Genomic DNA, 17,200 nt, shown 5'->3' with positions numbered 1-17,200 from the left:
GGTCCCCTCAGCCCATCCCGACTGGCCTGCACCCTGCCGAGTGCACAGCCAACTGCCCATCCCTGATGTCCTGGCCCTGCTGGCAAGGGGAGGAGGCCAGAGGCTGAGAGCTCAGAGGTGTGCGAAGCCCAGACTGTGGGGCATGACATCCTTGCCACGTGGCAGCCACCTGCCCCGGAGCAGCGGGCAGGCCAGAGCACCCGTTGCAACTCTTACTTTTCCTTCTTTCTACTCGAGGGGGTGTGCAACGTCCCGACAAAAGCCCAAGTGTGTGTGAGCCAGAAAACCACTGACCCCTTGTCCCCAGCCTTGGCCCAGGAGGGGCCAGCCTCGCAGGAGCTCTGCTGTCGACACATCTGCTTGTTGGTCCTACCCGGACACGGGACAGCCATCCCGACCATGTGAAGAGAGGAATCGGGGGTCCGACCGCTGTCCTGCTGGCTGGAGCAGATCCAGGCCCCGACATCAGATACAACAGTTCCTGCGCTCAGCGGGACTGTGCCCCGTGCTATGGGGACACAGAGGCTCACAGGGCGTGGTCCTGGCCTCGGGGCTCGTGACCCTCCAGGATGCCGGGGCACAGTCTTCGTACCTTTGCGCAGTTGAGAGCTGCCTCATCGTGAGAGAATGGCTGTGGGGAAGACTGTCTCCAGGGCAGAGAGAAGGGGCCGAAACCATCTGACCTCGAGCAGGTTGTAGGGGCAGAAGAATTCACTTGGGGGAGTCCGGGGGGCCCCTCTGTCCTCCCGGGTGAGAGAGGCCCACGGGTAGCAACTGGGGAAAGGACGTTGTGTGGGTTAAGACATCGTGAAAGAAAAACCCAAGCTGTGCGTCCATCCCCTCCTCGAGCCCCCCGGAGGCCAGCAGGAGGGGAGGCTCTGAGGGTCCCACGGCGCCCACTGCCTCGCACAGCAGCCACGCAAGGCTGCTCCAGGCGGGCAGCAGGTGCGTGCACCTCACGCTGGCCCTTAATTGTCCCAGACAGCCGTAGGGGCACAGCTGCAGCCGAAGACTCCAGCGCTTGAGACGGGGCAGCTAGGAAATGGCAAGTGTGTCTTTGGAGGCGCGTTGTCTTCCTCTGGTCCGTCCCCCGCCCCCAACCCCACCTCCTTAACTGGCTCACGCGGCCCTGCATCAAGCAACCCGGGCAGAGCCGAGACCACGGCCCCGGGGGGCTCACAGGAACAAGGGCGGCAGGCTGTCCTGGGGGCTGCGGTAGCCCAGACCCCGTCCCAGGCGCCTGCGAACGCTCTCTGCTTGGTCCTCAGAATCCTGAGAGCGGCACCAGCCCCCACGTCGCTTCAGATCCGCACCCTGACCCCACCAGAACCTCTCCCTGCCCTCATCACAAATACCGTGCAGAGTTCCACACCCCAGTCAAAAGCTACCCAGCCTCTGTCCCGGGCTGGGCGACAGGGGCATCTCCCGCCCACAGACCGGGGACAAAACCCACGGTCACTGTGGGGCTGATCACTGCTGGGGGCCTGAGTATTTCGGGTGACGGAGAAATGAGACGTGTTCGGTGAGCCATATGTAAAAAGGAGGCAGAGGGCTCCGATGGCTGCGTACAGACTAGGGGAAGGACAGCGACAGGGAGGGGTCTGTATGACACAGACCTCAGGCCCAAGTGGTGGGAGAGGTCGCCCATCACTACTGTGTCCAAAAGCTGAAATGCAGTAGACATGAAAGACAGAAAGCACCCTTCCTCCATGGGTGTATCTCTTACAGAGGGAGGACCCCTTGTCTGCCAGGCAAGCCCAGGCGCAAGCCCGTGGAGGCCTGGGTCGGGGCTCAGAGCAGGAGGGACCCTGGAGTTTCCCAGGAAGAAGAGCGATTTGCAAAAACCACAGCGTCGGAAAGCACCACAGCGATGGAAAGCGGGGCTTTCTGATGCAAAAACCGCCAAGGAGTTTCCTCACAAGCCAATAAACAGCAAAATGAAAGGAAACCCCCCCAAAACGCCCAGATCTTCACAGCATTTCCTAGGGGAGCCTCTGACTCTCAGGTTTCATCCAGGTAAGAGGGGACTACTTGGGCTTTGGAACAGTGTTTGAATGGCCTGGAATTTTAGCCACCAGTAATGACTCGGCCGAGGCAGCTGCAATGAATAAGCCCTTTCTGCGTCCTTTCCCCCGTGTAGGACTCTGGGGTCCCTGAGTCTCCCCGCCCAGCGCTCCCTGGGGGAGTATCCGCCCCAGCGCAGGGCTTGGGTATCTTTACACAGACCCTCAACAAATGCTCATTTCCTAAATAACTTTTTCAACCAGCATATTTATTGAAATTTCAGAGTATAAATGTCTAAAGACCAAAAAGCTGCCAGGGCCGCCCCCCCCCCGCCACTGGCCGCCCCGGGCTGAGGGTCGGGTGGGGCGGGGCCGGTCCTACCTTGTTGTAATACTGCACCTGCACCGAGTGCCACCGGCCGTCACTCACGCCCCCAGGAACCTGTGGCGCCACCATCGTCGTGGTCTCACCTGCGGGGCGGGGGGAGGTCCAGAGAGAACAGAGGTGAACAGACCACTAAGGCTGAAAGTCCTTCCAACAGTCTGGACGAATGTTCTTTCCAACCACTGGGAAACCATTTTTAACGGCTTTGTCAATATTTTCAACCTACAGGGGCAGAAGCACACTTCAAGGATCCCCTAGTTTGTGGAAATTTGAGCTGTGTCTCATAAACAACGCTGCAATGAACATCTCTGTGCGTTCTGGATTTCTCCCACAGGATGGATTCCCAGATGGAGAACCAGGGAATCGGTGGGTCAGCACGCCTGACGGCGCTGCACAGGATGGGGTGTTTCTTTGCTTTTTTGACCGTGCCGTGAGGCATGCGTGACCTTAGTTCCCCCAACCACAGATCGAACCCACGCCCGCTGCAATGGAAGCGTGGAGTCCTAACCACTGGACCACCAGGGAAGTCCCGATGGGGTGGTTTTAAACAACCAAGTGCCCAGGACGTGCTCCGAGGGCGGCTCCCTCCTGTGCAGAAGGCTTTACCTGCCGAGAAGGTGAGCTGCACCTGCTCGTCCACGATCTCCAGGGCGATGAAGTCGTGCTTCTCGTTGAAGCGGCCGTTATACAGCAGCAGGGCGTTCCTCTCCTGGGTGGCAAACCTGGGGGGCCAAGGGGAAGCACATCACACAACGAATGAGCCCGGGGTGGAAGGTCTGCAGGTGGCCTGGAGGTGGGGGAACAAGAGGCTGCCCAGGGCAACAAGCCTGGCCAGAGTGAGCAAGAGGATGAGTACGCTTGGCAAAGACTCTGGTCCCCAGTACTCTTTTTTTCACAGCAGGAGTGGACAGCCCATAAAACCTGATTAGCAATGTTCTCTTCTGGAAGGAGCAAAGCAGATTCCAGGGGGCACTTTGGTTACCACAACCTGTACAGGTGAAAAGATTCCACTCGCACAGTGCTCTAGAAGGATGACACAGCCACTATACCAACTGGAAATACCTGGACAGTAAACACATGCAGGGCATACATCCCACTACACGCCACAGGGCACAGAGATGTGGGTGTTGATCACCACCTCGGGGCCTATGCCCCTCGTCTCCACCACCACACTCCAGCCACACTGTGTCCTTTTGCTCCCAAACCCTACATTCTTCCCTGCCCCCGGGCCTTTGCACCTGCTGTTCCCCCGTGTGGGGAATGATCTTCCCTGGCTCTGCAGATCTCCCAGATGTCACTCCGACTGTGCTTTCCCCAACTCACTTTATCTAAGTTGCGCCCCTCACCCTAAAGGCTATCACACCACTCATCTTACTTCTGAAATTATCCTAATTGTTTGTTTGTTTACGAGAACACATGATCCTTTAAAGGGACAGATGATGACTCCCGTTCACTGCTGCATCCCCGACACCAAAACAGGACTTGGTCCACAAAGCGCTTGGTACCGATGTGCTGAGTCCACGGACGGATGGCGGCCCACGTGAACCGACAGACGCGTGGAAACACAAGACTTGTGAGACTTGAAGCACTCGGAGTAAAAAACCACTTACTCTGACAAGAGACAAACAGCCTCAGAAATCCTTCTCCCACCCCCTGAGGAAGCCTCTTCCATCAGACCCAAGGGTCCCCGACACACCAAGTCACCACAAGGCTTCCTCGACGCCCCGGTTACAGAGAACCCACAAACCTCCGGAGTGAACTTGGGACTGTTTCCTGAGCTAGCCGGATGTCTCTCTCATCGGAGATTAAGTGGGGGGAAATTCTTTCCTTTGATTCCAGGTTGGTTTATCCATTTTCATGCGGCAGGAGTCTGTCAGAACCAGCCTCAGGCATGTGACCCTAGCCTCTCCCTTGAGTCACATAAAATTGACATTTCCCGCCCAGACCTTGCATCCCCTCGGTTTAGAAGTCAGCAAGCACTGATGACAAACTCTAAAGAAAAAACATCTGCACAGCAGAGTGGAGGCTCCGGGTGTGGAGTGAGCAGGTAGAAGAAGAGCTGAATTAAGACTGGGATCCACTCGACCCCAGGCTCGCTTCCCTTTGGGGGGGTCTCACTGTTGTGGGTTTCTCTTTGGACCGAGGGGGGTGGTCAGTGCTGAAACGGTCCTCCGGGCAGGCACCACGCACTGCTGGGAATGGACGATCTAACGATGGGACCCAGGGCCACAGAGAGGGTCTGAACAGCACAAGTAAAAAGGGGAAAGGCCAGAAGCAGAAGCCGAGGCCTGGTGAGGGGCCAGGGGAAGAGAGAGAACAAAGGGTGGCAACAAGGAGGCTGGGACCAGGAAGCTGAGGCCCCCGGGAGCCCAGGCCCTTGGCAAACAGAAACCAGAAAGAGGAAAAGCAGCTTCGAAAGAAACCACCTGAAACAAAAGCCCTGGGCCATGGGCTTCCCTGGTGGCGCAGTGGTTGGGAGTCCGCCTGCCGATGCGGGAGGCGCAGGTTCATGGCCCCGGTCCGGGAGGATCCCACGTGCCGCGGAGTGGCTGGGGCCGTGAGCCATGGCCGCTGCGCCTGCGCGTCCGGAGCCTGTCCTGCGCAGCGGGAGGGGCCGCGGCGGTGGGAGGCCCGCCTACCGCAAAAAAAAAAAAAAAAAAAAAAAAAGCCCTGGGCCGGTGCCCCAGCCCACGTCTCTCACAGTACGCCCGGCAGGAGGCAGGAGGCCCAACTCCTTCCAGGCCCTGCCCAGAGCAACCGCAGCCCGACACGGAACCGCTCCCCTGCCCAGGTTCTGGGGGGGCTTTCTATGATTTTGCGTTTGAAGCTAAACTCCCTGACGTGGCCTCGGCCCCGCCCTTTTAGCCGTCATCAGGTGTGTCGGAACCCGTCCATAACTGCTGTCACGTGTGGGCATTTACAATACTGGATTAGACGAGCAAGGGGACACGCGCTATGTCACGTGGGCACTTCATTAAACACGACTGTTCTTTAGTTTCTCTGAGTCTGAAGCTGCCAGACCTCCTTTGCTGGTTTCCAGCACGTCTGCCGGCCGCCGTGTCCATGGGCCCCACCCCCAGGACCCTGGTCACCTTTCAGGTCAGCCTCCTGCAGCTTACTCGCTGCACTGCCTATGACAGAGGGCTGCCGGCCACGTCCAGTGGTGGGTGGCCATGGCCACGTAGACACCAAAACGACATGCCATCGGCCTGTTTGCCGGAAGACACAGGGCACCTCTGATGTGGGGGGGCGGGCACCCACAGAAGCCTGCTGTTCTCAGCATCCAGACATGTGGGGCACAGAGTGGCCAGGGGTCCCAACGAGGGGCCCTCCTTTTGGAGGCTGTGCCCACGTGATGGCCTCCTGAGCACAGGGTTTAGGGGCAGAGGGCGGGGACGTGGTGTTGCGAGCAGGCAGGGCCCGGCGCAGAGGCCCAGCTAGAGAAACGGGAGGGCAACAGCAAATGCCCACTCACGTGAGTCCTCACAACAGGGCGGGGTGGAGCCCTGCACCGTGCACCAAAACGTGGGCAGTCACCCTAAAACAGCGGCCCAAACCTTAAAACTGCCCTTAGAATCAAACAGCACTGCAGCCTTGCAGCCGGGCCCAGGGGGCCAACCAGAGCTGTATCTCCCACCCCTCCCTCTTCCAAGCTCCCGGGAAAGGGGGTGGTGCTCTAAGGATCAGAAACAGAGCCACAAGCAGGGCGCCCCGGCGTGCACACGGGCTCCACGGATGACAGCTGCTCTTGCTATTTTATTAAAGCTGGTCTCCAAGGGAAATTCGGGAAGAGGGCAGAACGTGGGAAACACCTGCAAATCAGGACAAGCAGGCCCTGGGCCCGGATCCTTCACGGGGGCGGGGGCCAGAGGGAGGGAGGTTAAGAGCACAGGTTACAGGCAGGGCCTGGGGGTCCCACCGGACAGCCTATGACCTTGGGCAAGGTTTTCAACCTTTCCGCCTCAGTTTCCTCACCTGCGAGATGGGGAGAACAGTGATAGCAGCTCTCAGGGTTCTCGTGAGGAGGAAGTGGGCCTGACAGGTGAGGTGCGGGAGCAGTGCCAGCACGAAGCCCGAGTGTGGCCGCTGAGCGACCCACGCTGACGTCTGTGGTGAGTCGGGCCGAGCTCAGAGGGTGTCTCAGCAGGGACCCGTCTCCCGACACAGACGTCCTCCAAGAGGACGCCATCTGCACCCCACACAGATGTCCGGGCCCAAGAATGTACCAAGGGGCTGAAGCAGGGCAAAGTGGGTGCAGGGGTCTGCCTGCCTCTGCAGAGCTCCCAGCAGACACTCCAGGCCACTCAGAATGCCTGGAATGTTCTCCCTCTGCAACTCAACCCCCTCCCACCCCCCACCGGGCCAAAGAGCCCCTCCTCTGGGAGAGCGGGAGCCCCCCGGCCAACGTCTTGGGGCCACAGAGGGGAGCAGTGGGCGCTCATGCTTTGTGAGAATGGAAATACCAGCCAGCTGCTCGCCTGGGCGCCTGCGTGTCACGACACAGGACAAAAAGCCCAAGGAGGGCTTCCCTGGTGGCGCAGTGGTTGAGAGTCCGCCTGCCGGTGCAGGGGACGCGGGTTCGTGCCCCAGTCCGGGAGGATCCCACGTGCTGCGGAGTGGCTGGGCCTGTGAGCCACGGCCGCTGAGCCTGTGCGTCCGGAGCCTGCGCTCCGCAACGGGAGAGGCCACCAACAGTGAGAGGCCCGCGTACCGCAAAAAAAAAAAAAAGCCCAGTGGGTGGACAGGCACAGAGAGTGAGCTGGACCTCAGCACAGTGATGAGCACGGACACGGCAGTCCTGGAGCAGAAGCCCGGAAGCACCACAGGGAGCTCGTGTGGCCGTTTAAAGGTTTCAAAAGGACGTGCATCTGCTTTGGAGACTTTAGCCCAATCAAATCACCTGACAACCAGGAAAAAAATCAGGATCAGGAAATCTGGCATGAGTTCACACCCCCAACCAATGATCTAGCATGAAGGATGGGTTTAGAGCAAAAAGATCTGAGCTGCAACGTAGAAAACCCGCCCACGACTCAAGCCCCCACGGTACCCAAATGCCCTCATCTGGACCTTTCTCTAGGGGCAGTCAGGGTGGACAGCGGGCTGATCCTGCAAGCAGGAACATCAAAGGCTGAAGGTAGCAGACAAGCAGGCAGTGACCAGACGTCCAGCCGGAGCTGGAATGCAGGTATGGCCCCGCCTGGGTCAGGGGGGCTTCCTGAAGGAAGCGGCAGCCGTCGGACGGGCCGGCAGGGGGGGCCGAGGAAATGCCTCTGCAAGGCTGGGCAGGTCCAGAGAATCACGAGGTGAGGGTGGCCACGTCACAGGATGCGAGGTGCCAGAATCGGGGGTCACCAGGGGTCAGCACACAGGGGGCCACCCTGTGCCCTATTCAGAAGTTTGGGTTTTGCCCCAGGTGGCAGGCAGGCCCGGCAGGCCTGGCGGACAGAGATCCACCTGACCCAGGCTGAGAGCAGATGCTACCACTGCTGTTGCATGGGGGAGAGGGCGGTGGCCCAGGCCAGAGTGCTGGGAACTGGGAGGACAGTGGCGGGCGGGGGAGACACGAGGTCAAGGGACTCACAGGACCTGACCGAGATGGGAGGGGAGGCGAGACGGAGGAGGACTGCCCGGGGGGGTTTCACATCAGCACCACGCGGCGCCCGTTGGCTACACCGCACCCCTCACCTGCTCAGGGTGGGCAGCCCCGGGAGAGGAGTCTGCCCCATCTCTCCCTGAGATGCCCTGTTCTCCAAAGGGCAGCTCAGAGGGAGCATCTTGTTCTGGGGGACACAGAATGCCGCATTCCCCTAACGGGTCCCCTAAACGCTGACCAAATACAAAATATACCCTGTACTACTAAGGTGAACTTGATAGAAGTCTTTACAATGGAAGCGATAGATTTTTAAAAGTTAAATTAAATCTAAATTCTCTTGGAGAAAAAGATGCAAAAGTTAAAGAATGGCCACAGCACACAGTCAGCCTGCTTCCTCCTGTTACAGTTAAAGAACCAGCGCGGAGAGGGGTGAGGCCGCCCGCCCGCCCGCGGTCTCCCAGCAAGCCGGCGGCACAGCAGGAGCCTATGCTGAGTCTCATTCCCAAGCCTGCTGGGCCCTTTCCCTCCACCTTCTGGCCACCTGGGTGGCAGGGGTGCCCACGTGGTGGCAGGTGAGTAGGACCGGGGCAGCCGGGGGTCGGCTTCATGGGCATGTGAGCTGGGCGGGCAAACAGGGCGCCACACCTGCTAAATGCTCTGTTGTCACCAGCTGGAAATTCTTAATTTTTGAACCCCATCCTCAAATTGCATGGGGTCCTACAAATTAAGTGGCCAGTCCTACAGCCAGCGCTGGCCAAGGTGACTCGACTCTCAGAGGCCCCGGTGGACGGGGGTTGTTGTTACAGGACGGAGGGATGTGCGGAGACACAAGGCCACCTCGCGACCTCCAACCACAGGAGGCGTCGCGGGCACGCGCGGGGACTCACGCGAGGGCCACGGTGAAGTGGAAGCGCTGCCTCAGGCCGCGGAAGGTGACGAAGGACTGCGGCGGGAAGCTCCTGGTGGCCACTTCGCAGTAGGGCCTCTCGAACGCGCCGGGGGGGCACACGCAGTGGAAGCCGCCGATGAGCAGGTTCACGCAGGTGCCGCCGTTCTTGCACACGCCGTTGGTGCAGCGGCCGGAGCGTGCGTTCACCTCGCAGTGCTCACCTGGGGGACGAGGGCGGGAGGAGGTCACACGGTGGCCTGCTGAGGGGAGGGGGGCACTGCTCCCACCCAGGCTGCAAACGCCGCTGCAGAACCAGCTGCTAAACCCAAACCCGGGGGCACCTGAGGCCTCTGGGAACCACCCTGGAGTCGGGCTGCAATCAGACGTATGCTGTTCCCACTGGCCTGAGAGCACCCAGCACCCGGTGGGCCGTCTAAGGGTGGTGGGGCAGCGGGTTCCCAATAAGCACCCCAGGGGGCTCTTCGGCCGAATGCACCAGGTAGCCAAGCCACTCCAACCCTGTCCCTGTCCCGGGCCTGCTGGGGTCCCCACACTCGGGGGAGTGGGGGGACCAGGGGAACGTGCAGCTGTGAACACTTCTGGGCATCCAACCCCTTTCTGAACGCCCCGCTGGCTGAGCCTGGCTCCCTTATGAGAGAATCACCTAGAAAGAGTGAGGATGACGAGAAGGCCTTGTGCCCTCCCCGCACGCTTGCCCGCACGACGCTGGCCACCTCCGGGCCTCGTGGGAGACTCGGGAGCAGGCCAGGGTCACTCTGGCCCAGGGCCTCCTGTGTGGCCTCCTCCCTCCCCCACTGCCCGGCCGGGCAACGCTGGATTCCAGTTCGTCTTTAATCATGTCTGTTCCTCCCGCCGGCCTCCAACTGTGCTCCAACGTCTTCTCTGTGGCCTAATCCCTCACGACAGGAAGGTTCTGGAAGCTTCCACATAGAAACTGATCAGGCAGCCCAAGCTGACCCCCCAAGGCCCGTCAGACCCAGAGTGCCCACCGCGGCAGCCAGCAGGGGTCTGACTGGGTGATCCTCGCTCCCTGGGACACAGCCCGGACCTGCCTCTGTCACAGGGTAGACATTGCCAGCCACCCACAGACCTGCAGCCCGACAACCGGAAATTCCCCAGCTCCCACCAATGTGTGTCACCAGTTTTGACTTCTAAATGAACGCATTTTAAAATAAAAGTACTACATTGCATACTAAAAAAAAAAAAAGAAATCACGGTGCAAATAGCACGGCATGGGAAGCCTTCAGCAGTTTCTAGCGGGTCCCCACAGGAAAACATCAGGAGAGCTGGATGCCCCGGCCATCCGGCATGTTTGCTCAGCGCGGTACCTTGGAGACCCTCCCTGTTGGCACTTGGGAGTTCCTCCTCTTTCTTCCTAATGGCTGCACAGTATTCAGTTAGAGCAGCGGTCCCCAACCTTTTTGGCACCAGGGACTGGTTTCATGGAAGGTAATTTTTCCACGGACGGTGAGCAGTGGAGGAGCAGGGGTTGGGGGGGAGTGGGGGATGGCTCAGGCGGTAATGCGAGCGATGGGGAGCGATGGGGGGCGGCAGATGAAGCTCCGCTCGCTCCCCCGCCGCTCACCTCCCGCTGTGCAGCCCGATTCCTGGGGGTTGGGGACCCCTGTGATAGAGGACCCCATCAGAATTCAAACCACTAATGTTTCTTGTTCTACCACTGATGGACACGGGGCTGTTTACAGCTCGCTTTTATCGCAGGTAACTTTTTGATATACATCCTTGGCGTGTTTTAAGAATATCTCTCTCGAGAAAATTCCTAAACGTGATGAATCAAAGGTACACACAGTTGACAGCCGCACTTTTTTCTGACTCACCCAATATTTCCAAACCGTCCTCCCCAAAAGGATGCACGAATTCACACATCCTCGCCAACGCAAGGTATGTTCAATCTGTGAACTATTTTGCATTTCTGACAAATGAATCTTCCAGGTGTTTTATTTGCAATAATTTTTGATGAGGTTCAACATCTGCCCGAATTTTACTGGCGACGTCCATTTCCTTTCTCTGAACTGCCTGATTATTCCTGTGTTCATATTTCAACGATGGTTGGTTTTGTTTTTCTGGTGTTGCGTGAGGTCCTCATGAATTTCAGAAATGGACTATTCTCTGCCGTTTCTGTGGTAACTCCCTCTAGGCTTAAGTTTAACTTTCAACGTATTTATGTATTTGTAGTCACATAAAAATGTTATATCTGCACACGGTCATATTTATCCATGTTTCCTTTGTGACGCCAGTGCTCTCGGGTTATTCAAAGGCTGGTATGAAGAGATACGAAACTCGGAGCTCCAGAGACATCCGGCACCAGGATCCTCGGTGCACGGAGAAGCGTGCATGCAAACGGCAGTATCATCCTGGAACCCAAAGTCACTGGGATCCCCAGACATGGGCTTCCCTGGACGCCCTCTGTGCCTTTTCAATATTGAACCATGTGAATACTTTCCCTACTGTCTCAGTCTGCTCGGGCTGCCGTAACAAGATACCACGGGCTGGGGGCTTAAACAACGAAAGTGTATTTCTCACAGTTCTGGAGGCTAGAAGTACCAGCGAGATCAGGGTACCAGCACGGCTGGGGTCTGGTGAGGCCTCTCTTCCCAGCTGCCCGCTCCCTCTGTCCTCACACGGCCCTTCCTCTGTGTGTGTGTGTATAGAAAGAGGCAGAGATTTCTGTTGCCTCTGCTTATGTGGACGCTAATCCCATCGGATCAGGGCCCACCCTGATCATTTACCTGAATTACTTCCTGTAGGGCCCACCTCCAGATACAGTCCCATTGTGGAGTTAGGGCTGCAACCTAGGAATCTGGGGGGGACACAATTCAGACCAGAGCAGGCATGTATGAGACAATTGGGAATTTGAACAAACTGGATAGTGATACTAAAATTTATCATCATTTTAAAGAAGAAGACTTAGATGCTGTGGAAGAGTGGGTACTGTGGTGTACCCCACATGTCCCTCCAGGACCAAGGTTCTGGAGTGCTGGGTGACGGGGGCTCACAGCTGAGACTCTGCACTCAGATCCTCCTCATGAAATCCCTCACCCAAAGTTGCATAGCCCCTGCTGGGACAGCTCACACCCAGCGACGGGCGAGCGTGGAGATGGAGGGGCCCACAGCCCCCTGGGCTAGTGCAGCCGCCTCGGCACTGCACCTCCAGAGCTGAGACGTGGGGTCCACAGAGGCTTCTGCTGCCACTGCACTGCAGCCCAACCTCTCCTCTGCGCGGCCCTGGGTGCCCCCCACCCCTGCCCCCGCCCCTGCCCACGGCGTGGCTCCCGAGAAGGCAGATGTCGAGCCTCAGGGTCTGTTTCCCAGTGTGCAGATTTTAGAGAGCTCGATAATTGACTGGTGTAAGAAAATCCCTTCAACCTTCCAAGGGAGGCTTCAGAACGAGCTTCCTTTTGAGGAACAGGTGAAACTGATCTGTAATTAGCATAACAAGCATCAGAAACAAATCTGAACTTCCTCTACTTCTCCCGAGTGTCTTCCTTTCCAGGTTGCAACACCCGAGAATGCACAACTTGCTAAGCAAAGTAGCCCAGTCTGAGTCCGTCAAAAACAGGGAGGAGTGTCGCAACCACTGACCTCTACTGAACTACAGAACCGTGCAGGGGCCACCAGGCCGGGGACCCAGGGCAAAGCCCACCCCAGGGCCAGACAGTGTCAGGTGGGTTCTTTTTCGTCCCCCTCCTCCCCACCAGGCAGGGCAGGGAGGGAGAGGCCAGAAATCCCAGGTCACCCACCTGTTCTCCCCTAGCAGGGGCTGCCCCCAAGGAACCTTGTGAGCAGAGGATTCACATGCTGCTCAGAAGGAAAAGGACGGCGGCCCACCCGGCTGCAGACCCTCCTCTCAGCTCCACCAGCAATGGAAACCATCTGATCTCCCCCCCACTGCCCCCCTGCCCGCTCCCGGGTTAGCAGGGTGCCCTGCCGGCCCCACAACACTGGGCTCGGCCACCCCGCCAGGCAGGATGTGTGCACAAATACACGCATGTGCACACATGACCTCACACACACTCGTGTACACACCCGTGCCCTCACACCCAGTCACACGCTGCTGCCACATCTTCGCACATACACCCTCACACATACACTCGTCTTCACACGCATTCACACCCATAAATGCATTCACACCCTCAGCCACACACGTACATACCTGCACAGACACACACACCCACCTTCACACCCTCTCACACACACTCTCACGCTAATCCCCGCTCCTGGCATCTTCTCCAGGTGGGCAGCCTGCAGCCTCCTTAAATTCTAGTCATTAATTTTAAATGCTTAGCTGAAAGTGTATTTGTTCTTCATACACTGCAAATTCTTTAATCTCTACTTTTAAAATACATGTGACGTCTGGGAGTGTTTGCCTTCCAAGTCCCAACTTGGCAGGTCAAGGGCATTCTGAAATAATAAAGCCGCCGTGAGAGGACGGGGCGGGCCGTGCTCCGCAAACCGTGACGGCAAACAAATGGGGGCCTGGCACGGCCCCTTCCCACGGTGCTCTGCCTGTGGTGTTCCAGGATCCTGCCCATCCGGGCTCGGCCCAGGTGGTCAATGTCACCACCAGGATGAAAGCACAGCCCACGCGCCCAGTGCGGCCACAGCAGCTCCCAAGCTCTGCCCTCGTGTTGACTGGAAGTCTCAACTCCTCCACCTCTACCGAAGCATCTGAGGACTCCTACGATGCCCTCTCGAGGGCCACCTGCTACTGAGGCCCAGATAAGGCAGGCCCTGAGCGCGTGCACACACAAACACACACACACACACACACACACACACACACACACACACACACACAGCACCCTTCATTCAATTCCCGAAGACCTGAATTTGACTTTGCCGACAGTATTTCTGCTCATGTGTGGTTTTCAGCGGCTGCAGGGAAGCCTCGTTCCTCAGGCCACCCCTGTGAACAGGAGGACGACAGAGCAGGACCCGTGCTACCCACAGCCACGCTGCAGCTCAGGCGGCTGCCTTAAAGCATCCGCTGTCCCGTGGAAAGGGCGTGATGACGTGTGGGATTATCCTGTTCCTCTACTTAACCAATCGTGCAATTTCAAATCAGCTGCAAATAAAGCTACGTCTCCGTGAAGTTGTTTGTTTTAAGCACAAAAGATATCGTTTCATTTCCAACAGGTCGTTGTAGTATTCATTTCCTGGGGCTGCTGTAACAAGTACAACAAATCTGGTGCCTTTCCAAGAACAGAACTGTGTTCTCTCATAGCTCTGGGGACCGAAAGTCCAGAACGAAGGTGTGGGCAGGGCCGTACTCCCTCCGCAGGCTCCAGGGCAGGACCCTTCCTGCCTCCCCAGCTGATGGGGGCTCCCCGTGTTCCCTGGGCTGTGGCTTCATCGTCCATCTCTGCCTCTGTCATCACATGGCCGTCTTCCCTGGGTCTCGAATCTCCCCCCCTCCTTTCTCTTATAAGGACGCCCGTCACTGGATTCAGGGTGGACCCTAAATCCAGGATGATTTTACTATTCATCGAGAGCCTTACTAATGACATCTGGAAAGACCCTATGTCCCAAGGAGGTCACATTCTGAGGTTCTGGACACGAATCTGGGGGTCATACTACTCAAGCACTCCAGCGGCCCTCCACGCCTGTCCTAGAGCTACAATCATAGCAAACGCTGGCCTCTGCAAACACGGAGTCCCGAGGGGAAGCAGCAGCTAACCCTGTGGGGCTGCATTCCCCAGCTTCCAAGACACTCACCCGGCTCTGGTTTCTCTGCCCTCTGGGAATGCTCCTCCCGGCCTCTCCCACCAGGCCAGTAAGGGGCGGTGGGCCAGGGCCAGCTCCCCACCTCCGCAGCCGTGCCTCAGGCCCCTCCTCTGGGGCCCACACGCAGCCATCCAACCCTTTCTGCCCTTGTTCTCTCCTCCGCAAACCCAGGCTTCAAACCTGTCTTCCCTCACCAAGCTTGTTCTCCGGGTCCCCCACCTGGAGAGGGTCCTGCAGCTGCCCAGAGAGGGGCCCAGGAGCCCCGGAGCCATCCCCTCCCCTCCTCCCTTGTCCCCACCAGTGCCATCCCCCAGGGTCCGTGTCACTCGCCTCCACTGCCACCTGCACCCCAGCCGACACCAACCCCGATCTGCACAACCACGGACAGTGACCATCTCTCGGGTCCCTGGACCCACGCCAGCTGCTCATCACCTCACACATCTGCCTGTTCTCCACAGAGGCTTGCAACAATCCCGCTGCTCCGTAAAGACCCTCCCACCCTGCAGCCCGGCCCTCGGCCACGCGCCAGCCCCATCTGCGCCACGCGCACCACCTCTCACGCCGGCCACACGGTCTCCCTCTTTGAAGGGAGGTTGGGGGATTCAATAGGCTAATGGAGACGGCCCCCTAGGTAACACTCATGCATATTCACCACTGGCAAGGATCACCCCCTGGTGACCCCCTTCTCTGTGCCTGGCATCCTCTCTGCTGGGCTCTGCAGGTGGCTGCCCTGTGCCCGGATGCAGCTTCATCTCAGGCACCCTGCATCCCCTAGGGAGGCTTCGCCCGCCCACCTGACCAGGGCCAGGGCGCCCAGGACAGACCCTGATGGCCCAGAATCTCCCCTCTCCAGACAGCGCCCACCCCAGCTCCAGGGTGACACCTGCTGTGCAACTGTTCCCCAGCCTCTGTCTCCCCAGGCTCTGGGGTAGGGGCAGGGGCAGGGGCAGGGTCTGTCTGGGGGTCAAGTCTAAGAATATCCAGCACACAGAGGGTGACTGACAAACGCCCGGCACGTAGCAGGTACTCGACGAATGCTTGTGAGAGGGCGTCTTAAAGTGCCAGGATTTCCCCCCTTCCAAGCCAGTGAAGAATCCTGTACAGAATTATAAAACCTGCATGGTTCACAGGTTTGATTCAAACAGCGTTGGGAATTGGATGATCTAATGAATGAAGAATTAATTCTACAGATAAACACGCTTTTTTTAAATAAAAGGCAGTGAGGACTCTTGAGTATGCAGGTTTCAGATGAACTGGGTCCCCCGGAAAGGGTCTCATCTCTGGGATCCAGGACCTTCGTTCAGGCCAATCCCAGGCCTCCATGTGCGCCTTAGCAGGGTGCTTTCCATGGCAGCCACTCCAGCTAAACCGCACAGTAATCCACTTAACGTGTTTCTTTAACTGTATCTTCTCCTCGGGGCTGTGCTGGCAGATCCCGACGGCCAGCCCTCGGGGGAAAGCCCTGATTTGCAGAACTGTCCCGTTTCCATGGGACATCACAGCCAACCTGGCATCAGAACTCAGAGTTGTGAGGAGATGTGATAGGATGGTTTTTAATTCTTAAAATCATCTTACTTTAGGCAAATAATTAGGACCAAATTTAGTGAGCCCTATTATCTTTTTTTTAATATACAGCTCTTACATGAAACACTATTTTAATGCAATAAATGTTCTCAGATATGCTTACTTAACAAGATTTAACTTCACCTTTCCTCTTCTAAGAATCCTCAAAGTAAATGTGGGCTTCCAAAATTTCTTCCAAGCATCCCAGTATCCTGCTTAGAGTCAGATGCTCGCTCTGAGCCATTCAAAACCTGGGGAGAGTTCCCCCATCCTCCTCTTGTGCACCCCCAACCCATTATAACTGCCAGCCTCGCCCGCCCACCGAGGATGAGGTTCACCCGAGCAAGCTAAAAGTCTTGCTCAATAATTCATGTAGCACCGCAACCCCCTGCCGAGGAGGACCTGAGGCCTGGCCTCCTGGTCACGGCTGCAAATGCAGAACCCCGCACGGAAAGCTGGGAAAGGACCCCTGCCGCATAAGAAGGCATTCGTAGCTGCAGAACAGGAGCTCCCAGGAGCCGAGGCCCCTCTAACCGCCACGTCCCGGTCACTGGATGCCTGTCCCACCCAGGCTTGGGGCTGGGGGTGGGAGGGCAACACTGGCCACCCGGGAACCCCAGCCCGTAGTGCCAAAGCCGCAGACCCTCGGGTGGGGAGCGTTAAGTGCCCTAGAGAAGCACCAGCTTCACAGAGCTTAAACGAGGGCTCGTCTGCAGGGTTACAGGGGCGGAGGAGGCCTCGCAGCCCCTGGTGTGGGAACTCTCACACGCCTCCATCTTACAGACCGGAAACTGACACCCGGCACAGGGAATAAGAATACCATTTTTTGTTTGTAACCGAAAAAGATATTCCTTAAATGTAAGGGAAACGGAGGAAAAACATAGTGCCTGAGTGGGGGAGCCTCTGAGCTGGGCTGTGCAGGAGCGTCCATGGCGGTGGAGACGGCTCGGCCCCAGAAAGGGCCCCAGCAGAAGCACAGGGATATCGGGGGCTGGGCCGGATGC

General features: G+C 57.9%; 1 protein-coding gene across 1 annotated transcript in view; it reads right to left on the bottom strand.

Annotated features, from left to right (window-relative positions):
• The window catches only part of CELSR1 (cadherin EGF LAG seven-pass G-type receptor 1), a 152,063-nt gene that overhangs the window by 67,743 nt on the left and 67,120 nt on the right, over positions 1-17,200 (bottom strand). Inside the window, exons 3-5 of the mRNA XM_079937142.1 lie at positions 8,869-9,091; positions 2,995-3,110; positions 2,386-2,474 (exon numbers count right to left, since the gene is read on the bottom strand). Coding sequence (XP_079793268.1) covers positions 2,386-2,474; positions 2,995-3,110; positions 8,869-9,091 — 428 coding nt within the window. The remainder of the gene's footprint in view (positions 1-2,385; positions 2,475-2,994; positions 3,111-8,868; positions 9,092-17,200) is intronic.

This window comes from Stenella coeruleoalba (genome assembly GCF_951394435.1).
Source record: "Stenella coeruleoalba genome assembly, chromosome: 11".
Classification (NCBI taxonomy): domain Eukaryota; kingdom Metazoa; phylum Chordata; class Mammalia; order Artiodactyla; family Delphinidae; genus Stenella; species Stenella coeruleoalba.
The sequence above is the reverse complement of the archived record's forward strand: the minus strand, read 5'-3'. Positions and strand labels throughout refer to the sequence as shown.